Raw genomic sequence first — 10,475 nt, 5'->3', positions numbered from 1 at the left:
AAATGATCAAAGTCATAAAGTTTTGCCTACAATGTAATGCAACTCTGAAGAGATGTGAATCTAACATCCAGAAAGCAATGCCACTGAAGTGTCTTTATTAAGTTGCAGAATACTTTGGTAGATACCTTTACTGCTTCTTTGGAGGATTATTTTTAAATTGTAGATATTCTCCAGTCATACTTACTGATTTAACTTTGCAGGGATAATACTTAGCCTGATTAACCCTAGGGAATAAAGATATTTAATATTTTTTTCCTTCCAGTTTATTACCCATCCCTGGCAAACAAAGCAAAATAAATCAATTAAAATGTAATTTTAAGAAGAGTATTCCCAGGTTTGGTTAGCTAAATCACACTTTTGCAATTAATGTGGCCTTTATAGATGTTTTAGACCGTTCTCAAGATCACCTGCAGGTTTTATCAAAATAAAACATTCTCATCCCAGTTTTAAGGCACAGCTGTTAGAAAAATATTTCAGTGGAACAAGATCAAAACAAAACTTTGTGGTCAAGCTCCCTAAGCCACAGAGGTAGTTATCATTTATTTTGGCTGTCTCCACCACTGCTCTGTGCATACCAAAATTGCTTCCCAGCTCGCCTTGCACAAACACAAGCGCTGCCACTTCAGTCCCTCTTTGTGTGCTCTCCCCTGTAGTGCAGAAGTGAGCTGCTTGTCACCATCACCCCAGCAGCTGGAAATTTCTTAAATTCTACCCCCCAAAATAAAGGAAAGTAGGTGAACGGATGCCCTGAGAGATAGAGGTGGGAGGGACAGAGCAGAACACTCCCCTCCCACCTGAAGGCCCTGACAGACACGGGCAGGCAGTGGGCAAGGCACAGGGTGCATCAGCCCTTGTTACACCTCCTCCAGAAGCTGGTCAGTCTTAATTTAACTAAGGGCCAGGTAATTTGGGGCATCGGTTCAGGCTCTTATTCTTGGAATGAGCACCAATAAAACTTCACAAGTGGCTCTGGCACCCATGAGGGTCTGTGCTCACACAGGAGCAGTATTTTTACTGCAGAAATGCTCTAAGTCTGGAGTTGCAGGTGCTTCAGCCCTCAACATCAGTGTTTCCACAGAGGCCCTGGATTTTTTTTTGGTGCAGTTTATGCTTCCAGGGCAGAAGAGGGTGACTGCCTGACAGCCAGTCTTTGCCAAGGGGCAGATTAACCCCAGGAGTTACCCCACGGAGCTGTAACTGAGTTTTCTGGGGAGACCAACACATTGACACACCATGCTACTGGCTATGAGTTCAATGCCATCCCTGGGTGACCTGACAACATGGAAGTAGGTTAATAGAGCCCTCTTAACACCAAGCTTGATTTGAGACATGGACCACATGGGAAGTCCTCCTTCAGTGTGAGAAGAACCTGTTTCTTTTCTTTAAGAAGAAACATGTGAGACTAGGAAACCCTTTCCAAATCTGCTGAGCCCTTTATAGAGCTTTATACATCTACAGTCACACCATGTGAATAACAGCTTACTACAAAACCAGCACTGAAGCCATCCAATCCTACAGCTTCTGCACACAATAAATAAAACCAGCAGGTTAAATGCTTCCCTGCTACATTTAAGCAGCAGTGCCTGGTTTTGACACTGCTCCAGACAGTTTACTCCTGCATGATCATAGCAGATATTTCACTCTTTACTGTTCACAGTGTTTTCATAGTATACATTTTTCTTAAATTAAAAAATAAACCATGGACTTCAAGAAAAGCTGACTCTGGGCCTTCCCTCATTCCTCTACTATCCATGGTCATTTTGCCACTGACAACAAAAAAGGAAGGACCAGAGCCTTTAATTACCTACTTTTAAGTGTTAATATATTTACAGAACACTATACAAACAAGCATCAAACAGCAATTGCCCATTATTAGAGCTATACAGTATCTGTATGTTGCTAAAACAATGCTGCTAAATGAAGAAGCTTTATTAGTTCAGAGTTTTTGGCTGCTGTTATTAAAAATATATTTACCTGAAAGGAAATCCAAGTATTTAATTTTACAAACAATTTAGAATACAGCAGAAAGCAACATAAACTATTGCTTTTTATGTTTATACAATTATTTTCTTTTGGCATAACACTGCCATACAGATACAGAATTATAAAATATCTCTTTATAGTGCATTACAAATCCAGAAACTGGTTACCACTCCTACCACATACATATGGTATTGGTACTACCAAACATGCATGGCATTCTGTAATTAAACACTGCACAGGAATACAGAGAAGAGAGCAGGACCATTCATAAAAACTGACATAGAGCTGTTCCATTATGCAAGTAAAAATTTTTGGGCTTTGGGGGTTGTTTTACTGCACTTTTTTTTCAGAATACATTTGAACAATGATATTTTCAAATTTTATCAGTGCAAAATTACACTTAATCATCTGTTGCCGAAATCAAACTGCATAAAGGGCAAACAACTGTGGAATACGTTAAAACACAGAAAAAAAGGGCTAATGATTAGCAAACATGCTTCAGCAGATGCCAAAAATACAAGTGCCATAACCTTTTTTACTGCAAAACAATAATTTTCACATGGTTAGCCACAGTAGTAAATACATTTAGTATATTTCACAATAAACTTTAGTTCATGGATACACCACTGAACTTGTAAGCGTGGTAGAATTAAAGAGCCATATTTCTAAGAAGATACTTCTTTCAGAACAATTTGCCAATTCTCACTTTTTTTAAAATCTTATAGCAAACAGCATAATGCTTTTGAAAATAAAGAAGTGATTACAAGTGTAAAGCTAGACAAGGTCTCTATTGAATTGATCTCTATAGCTTTTGAACTACATTTTAGTAGTCCATTATGTACAGCATGTAGTAAACCTATCATTTAAAATAAATTCTTGCTTTCAAAAGGTCTTAACTAAGTGTACTTAAGAACAAGGGCTGAAAAGGGATCACAGCTTTCAGGAAAAGAAACAGTTCATAGCCAATACTAAGAACAAAAATATTACAGAGACACGATATGCACTCCCCTTGGAGAACTGCATCTAAATACCTGTAAGTAGTGAATCTATGGTGTTGACCATGTGAATTGAGGGGTGTTGTATATACTTAGACCTTTTTTGACTCATCCCTCATTTTCAGACTCTGATAGCCATAAAAAATATCTTTTGACCAGTTACGCTAATTACAATTGGAATTGTGAACAGTATCAAAACAAATTACTAAAATGCAAAATGATGAGTATGGTTTTCAGCAAACTCCAGACATTATTTCCATCTTCTACATGATCATAAAGTTAGATTCATTGATGCTGGTTGCTCCAAATCCAGAGGTAGCTCACTCATATGTGGGCTAGGAATAGGTTTTCCATTTGACTGGTTTTGCATTTAGAAAGGTAAGAAAAACTGTTCTGCAGTTGGAATCTGACTTCCAACATGTAACCTACACTTTTAACACTACTCTACAAAAATATTTATATGCAAAAATGTACTCAGAATGAGTAAATAAGGAAGCATTGTCATCAACTTAGGACAAGTTTCTGCCTAAGCAGACATCTTCTGCCTAAAACCAGAAGATACATGGGACATTTTCTGCCTAAACAGGTATTTTGTCATTAGAATCTCATGGCATTTAAAAACTGATTTGAAGTGCATTACTCTTCATCTTACAGTACTTTTAGTACTGTATTCTAATGCAGTAGCCATTATTGAATAAACAGATCAGAGACAAGTAAAAGATCACCTTCTCCACCAAAATCATTATTAAAATGTGGAACTCACAGCCACAAGGGATTGCAAAGGCTGAAAGAAACCATGAGTTCAAAACCAAAAAATTCCTGGAGAAAAATGGGGTCACTGTATAATTTCTTTGTTTCACAGCATCTTTTGGTGGCCACTGCTGGAGGCAGGACACAAAGCTAGAAACATCTTTGGTTCTGATTCCCACTGGCAATTCTGAGGACAACATACATCATCAGCGTGATATTGTCACACCTTTATTAATGGCAAAACTTGCTTCACATACTTGCATCTTATTCATAAATACAGCTTTTGTCAAGGAAATTCAGTATGATATGTTTCCTGCAAAATTGTGGTGTAAAAAAATTACATTTTCACTTAAACATATATAACTATAAATTGTGATCAGTACCATCACAACAGTCAGAAGAAGAAAGGTGTAAAATAACCTCTCAATTAAACAGATAGACATAAATTTTATTTAATAACAAACAAGAGCTGTTTTCCATTTAAATCCAGTAAATGTCACTTGTCTTACCTCACTGGATCATCCATCAACATTGAACAAAGCTTCTAAGGTCTGTAAAACTTCTGTTTATAGTACAGATATATGCAACTGCAGATTATTAGATATTCTGGAATAGTTCAGGGAGGCTTACACTAGGTTACATGAAATATTAACAATGATTATACAAATACCTAATACATTAGAGTGCTGCAATCTTAGAGCAGGAAACTGAGGTGCTGACCCAAGCCAGGGAACAGCCCTCTAAGGATTATTGCACTTATTTTTAGCATCCTTCAGTATTTTATTTGAACAACATGAACACAAAGATCTCAGACCTGCTCCTAGATACGGGGACACATGTAACTACTCTTCTGCTCTGAATGGTCTGTGCTGCACACCTCATGTACCCAAGCCTTCAGTCTCTACACCAACACAGTATCAGGTACCGAGGCACACTTGTGTCTGGCATAGGGGGGCACAGAGCTGTAACTAACCTTAAAGTGCTGTGTTTTTGCATGATTTGTATGATTGCCTTGTGTGTACTCATCTGTGTACTCAGTTACATTGTTCCAAGCACATTCATATCCCCTCACCAAAGGATCCTTAAAATCAAATTCACAGGTATGTGCACAAACACATTACTCTCACCTAACAGTACCAGAGGCTGCTCCAACACACTTACTTGGAAAAACCTTCATATGGAAGGTTCTGTTCAATTAACATATGAACAGCTGATTCTAGTCTAACACCGGGCCAAAATATACTATTGTGATAAGTACACAGAAATCCCTGAATATTTAAGCATACAGCAAGACAAAAAGAAATTTAACAGTAAGCAAATGACTTTACTTTCTTTGCGTACCCCCAGTTCCTGAAGTAATGGTTAAACAACTATGTACTGGCAACTATGAGAATACAATCATTTCAACACACATATATATACTGTAAACCTGAAAACCAATACTTAGAAACTTCAAGCACGGGGTGCTTCTGGTTGCTAAGGCCATGATTCTGTAACAAAAATGCATACAGTGCACCCACTTGATCCTCACAAATCTCAATGGGACGCTATATGCTGCATGATTGCCCTGCAATAAATCCTTCTTTTTAGTGCTTGCAAAATTAGAAGATACAATTCCTCTATGAAAATAATGATACAGTGACATATTTTACATAGAGCAGAATTTGTTAGTTAAAGCTGAAGTGTCCCATGGGAATAATTCTGTTGATAAAGCTGTAAAACAAGGATTACAGAGTGCAGGAGCCCACCTGACACAAAAATTCTCACCTACATAGTCCCCATAGTTCTTTGTAAGGAACTGATATGCCACTACTCTTCTGTGAAAACTGAAAGAAATATATTGAATCATAGATTTAAAAAAAAAAAAAAAAATTGCAGAGTTAATACAGGTGTAAGTACCAAAGTTCTTGACAATATTTTCAGGTATCTTGGCCCCTTAATACAGACAGCTCTGTCAGAGTAAAAGTATTTTAAGTATTTAATTATGAACATCGAACCATTAAGCATGTTCAAGTGAGAGATGTGTCATGATAACAGAACTGCAGAGTAATCTTCTGGATGCATATCCCAAGAACTTAATTTAAAATCAGAACAAGATTTTAACTTTTTTTTATCTTTTTTTGTTCAGTAGACAAAATATCTTCTGAGGTCATTGATGTTCAATAAAATTACACTATAAATATAATAACACCTCCGGCATCCCTTACTTCACTTCAATACTCTGCATTTTCTGTGAAGTATTTAACATTAACACTAAAGTTCATAAATTGAAGGCTCTGTATAGCTTCTTATGCTATAGTTATGTTCCTTATACACAGGGTATAATTTTCCCTATGGTACTCAAAAAATAACTATGTAAGAACAACTCCATGAAGTTTTCACAGTTAGGCACTCAAGACTGAAAATGTCACAGGCAGAAAATGAAGCGCCCTCCATTTGCATACATGGAGAGGCAGAGTCCTTAACTACACAGACCAGTTTTATCACAGCACTTCCTCCCCCTTCTATTCTGAAGGTCAGAGGCAAACTCGGACAAGGTAATCCCAGTTCATGTCCATGGAATTGTGAAAGGCTTCTCAGGATCTTTCTGGCTTTAAAAAGGTGGTGGCTGGAAATCTTTGGGGCATTTGTGCTCAGAAAGACTTAATGCCTACTTGAATGATCCAGGTTGCCCTAAAAAAATCCATGTATATAAGTTTCTTTCCTCACAAGTCAGCACAGAAGGAGAAATACATCTTCCTTCTCCTCTGCATCTTTGGGATGGAGAGAGCCTAATCTCTTTCCATAGGTACCAATATCCCTAACTGCCACTCTATTTGATCCCAAGAACCAGTGCTACCTGGAGAAAAAATGGATGATGCATTGCCATGATGGGCATTAACAAAACAGAATACAAGGCATTTTGTCTATGCTCTGAAACCCCTGAAAACTTCAACATTTAGAGTTATAAGACTTGAATAAAGTCCTGTAGCATTTTGACACTCAAAACTGTAGTCAGCCTTTTGTCTTATAGCATTTAATCAGGAACACATTAAAGGCAGTGGATAATATGTACACTTTTAAACAGAAAATACATACAGAAGTTTCAGAGTATTTTAGGGCTGTAGGAAGTGTGAATTGTCCCTGCATTATTTTTTAATTCATATTCTGCACAACTAACTTGCTATTGTTTGACTTGAATGGCAGAAAATCAGAAGAAGCTACTCGGGAAGAGCAGAGAGTTCTTCAGTAGAAGCTGGGAAAGATCTTAATGGTGAAATTCCTACTTGCTGGGCTCCAGCCTGGCCAACAGACTGGCCTGCCATAAGTTTCCGCTGATTATCAAAGTAACATAAAACTGAGAGACTTACAATAGAGAGCAAAGAGAAGAAATAGCTGGAAAGAAGCACCAGGACTGCCTTTGTCTCTGACACCAGCAACAGGTGACTGCCTTGTCCAGATTCTACCCAAAACTGGCCAAGAAACATCAAGTAAGACCCAACTTAAGATATCTGGTGACCTCCTCTCTGGTAGCTTTGCTGATAAGGCAGTACTCTGTGGTAAAGACAGTGCTTTGCAGCTGTCCAGAGGCTTTCCAGGTGCTGAATCCAGCTGGGAGAGTCGTCTTATTGCACCTGAGAGCTTTCAAATTGAGACCAAATTTGAGAGATCAAAGAGAACCCTTCCCCCAGATTAGTTGTAACAAATGAGTCAAGAAAAGGGAGAATTTACCAGGGACTAAAAGAAGTCTAAAGTGCAACTTCCCTTGTATCCAAAAGCTGTGGATACAGTTCCTTTGTAAGTTAGAACTTTTATTCAATGTACAGTGATGCCCAGCTGTACAGGACATGATATATGCTATCCATTGTTAAGTGCTTCCAACAATGATGCTAATCTAAGGTAAAAGATACTGTGCAAATACCACTATTAATCATGAGCACAGTTCCTAAAAAGATAACCACTAGGGTAAAAATAGTGTTTTTGAAATAAGTTCTAGTAATCTCCTAAATGGAAAACAAAACTCAAAGTAAACTTAAAAATCCTGATGTTCCAAGGCTTTTTAGTTGTAACACGTTTGTGTTTTTTTTTTTTAATACTGGATGAATTTAAAAAGTAGATAAGCTTTTCTGTGCAATCTGTCTAGAAAAGATAATGAATTTCTAACTTTCAATATGCAGAATTGTTTTGAAGAGACACACCTGGCTGACTGCTGATAAACAGCTTGAAAAAAACAAAATTCATTAACCTAACAGAAGCCTAATCTGATGCATTTGCAACAAGCATAGTCTCATGAACTTACTGTAGATGGAAATTTCAACCTAAATGAAGAAGCAATGAATAATTTGCTTCATTCAAAGTGAAACAAAGATTTTTTAAATCTCAGACTCATAGTTTGAGCTCATCCTTAGCTTTTGTTGTGGTCCCTCCTGAAAGTGTATCCTTATCAAGGTTATCTTGTAGATCTGCTGATGTATCATTTGAAGAATTCTCAGCATTACATAAATCTTCCTCTATAAAGCCTGGGTGATTTCCAGAGTCACTGTTCAGATTTTCATCATCTTTTTTGGAATGAGAAGTGTCCTCCTTTCTGTCTGTATTATCATGAATTTCTTCTGATTTTGAAAGCTGACTGGTATCAGTGTCACTGTTCTTTTCACTGCTGTTCTGCCTAACAGCATCACAGTTCACTTCTTGTTCATCTTGATAATTTTCTTCCTCATTTTTTGAGAATTCTACCTTTCTTTCTTCAGTTATTTTACCAGCTGAGCTTCCACTTGCTGATGTATTCTTAGGCTCTTTTGATTTCTTATGCTTAGAAATATGACTACTGGGAATAGAAACTGGAGATGCTGGCTTTTTATTTGCTTTGCTTCCCTCTGACTTCTGTTTTCTTGGGGGTCCCCAGATAAAATGCTCTGAAGGTGTATAATGTTGCTGGGCAAATCTCAGCAGTTTCCTCCTTTCTCTTCGGTCTCTAATAGTATATACAAAATATTCTAGAGCACTTTGCTTAATGTTGGGAATGGTATCTTCCACAAGAGCTTCATGCAGAATAAATTTTACCAGGGGAGATTTGAAACTCTCATATCCAAGTTCACCGAGACTTTTCAGAATTCGAGTGATTCTCAAGTAGTTATGTTGAGACCTTCAAAAGAAATGGGTAAAAAATTCTATTGAATCAGAAAAAAAAAACATTTTACAAATACAGAACTGGAACTGCAATTCCTCAGTCCTTTTTATCACTTCAGGTATGTACTTCAGACTCCCTGTATTTTAATTTTTCCAAGGTGCTGAAGCTTACAAGCACCTCCTTTGCTAGGATGCTGTGAGTGAAAATTTTAGTGTTTGTAAAAAGCACTGGGGAAGAGGACTGAGAGAAAATAAAATCAAACATGTACTGATTTTGGTTCCTTCTGCTGTATGAGAAGGGCAACAAAGTTGGTGAAGGGTTTGGAACCTGTAAGTCCTATGAGGAGCAGCTAAAGGTAATGGGGTTATTTATTCTGGAGCAACAAAGGCTCAGGGGAGACCTTATTGCTCTCTACTACTGCCTGAAAGGAGGCTGTGGCAAGGGGGGAGGTCAGTTTCTTGATCAAGGCAACAAGTGAGAGGACAAGGGAAAATAGCCTCAGGTTGTGCCAAGTGAAGGTCTGGGTTGGATATCAGGAAAAACTTCTTCCCTGAAAGAGTGGTTAAGCATTGGAATAGACTGCCCAGGGAAGTGGTGTAATCACCATCCCTGGAAGTGTTCAAAAGATGAGTAGATGTGCCACTTAGTGCTATGGTACGGTGGTGTTTGGTCAAAGACTGGTCTCAATGTTCTCATGAGATTTTTTTTTTTCCAACCTTAATGATTCTATGCTGTTCTCTTTCTGGGGAGAAAATCCAGTTGCTTTGTAAACGAAAGCGATTGTAGTGTATTTATAGTGTAGCTACAGAACAGGGTTCATTGCACTTCACTCAAGTTATTTAAAACCTGGGTCTTCAGTTTAGACTAGCACCTGCACTACAGCCAGTGCTGGGGGAAAAACAGGCACCTTTGGAGAGTAAGTCCACTCTTGTAGGAAATATCTGAGAGAAAACTAACAAATTGTCTTCTGGAAGTGCCTGTAAAAAAGTCTTTCCTTTGTAAAGCACACCTTAGTGAGCAGTAAAACTTTTAAGTTTGAATTTTAGATGGATAAAATTAGGTAAAGAGAGCCCCAAATCCTGACTTAAAACTGTAACTACTCACTGGAAAGAACAGGAGTGAAAACACGCAGTAACATTTGGGTTTCCTGAAAACCTGTTTTATCTGTGGTCTGAGTCTGAGCCCACACCCACACTGGCTCATATAACGTTTAAGTAAAATTATTAACAAATTATTCCCACTATTCACCTGGAATCCATCAGCAATTGTACCTACAAGCTTTTATCATGACAGGAGAACAAAATGCTGCAAGAAAACAAACTCTAAGGTCAGAGATATCAGGAAAGTGAGCACAAGATTTAAAAGAGGTTTTGGTATGAGACAAAATTCAATGCAAACTTTGGATCCACACAATACCAATGAAAAGTAACTGATATAATTTACTAAACATGGGTTTGACATAACATGTTTAAACCTTTCCAGATCAGCATTTCAATTAAAAATATTTAAATACAAAGTATTTCATGTTTTGAGGAGGGAGGGAAATCTTGTTATCTATGTTTCATACACGGGTGGAAAATTTGATCTTTCTCAAAAAGAAATGTAAATACAATGATAAGCTACTTGGTTTTTTCCAA

At 37.6% G+C, this 10,475-nt stretch overlaps 1 protein-coding gene across 4 annotated transcripts in view; it reads right to left on the bottom strand.

The window, feature by feature from the left end:
- Positions 1-1,851: 1,851 nt before the first annotated feature.
- Positions 1,852-10,475, bottom strand: part of OGFRL1 (opioid growth factor receptor like 1) — a gene marked incomplete at its 5' end in the record, with an annotated part of 86,473 nt that continues 77,849 nt past the window's right edge. For all 4 annotated transcript variants that reach the window (XM_083858482.1, XM_083858484.1, XM_083858481.1 and 1 more), the window contains one exon: positions 1,852-8,853. In XM_083858482.1, the coding sequence (XP_083714608.1) occupies positions 8,094-8,853 (760 nt within the window). In that variant the 3' untranslated portion in view covers positions 1,852-8,093. The remainder of the gene's footprint in view (positions 8,854-10,475) is intronic.

Source organism: Zosterops lateralis (genome assembly GCF_965231275.1).
Source record: "Zosterops lateralis genome assembly, chromosome: 3".
Taxonomy (NCBI): domain Eukaryota; kingdom Metazoa; phylum Chordata; class Aves; order Passeriformes; family Zosteropidae; genus Zosterops; species Zosterops lateralis.
The sequence above is the reverse complement of the archived record's forward strand: the minus strand, read 5'-3'. Positions and strand labels throughout refer to the sequence as shown.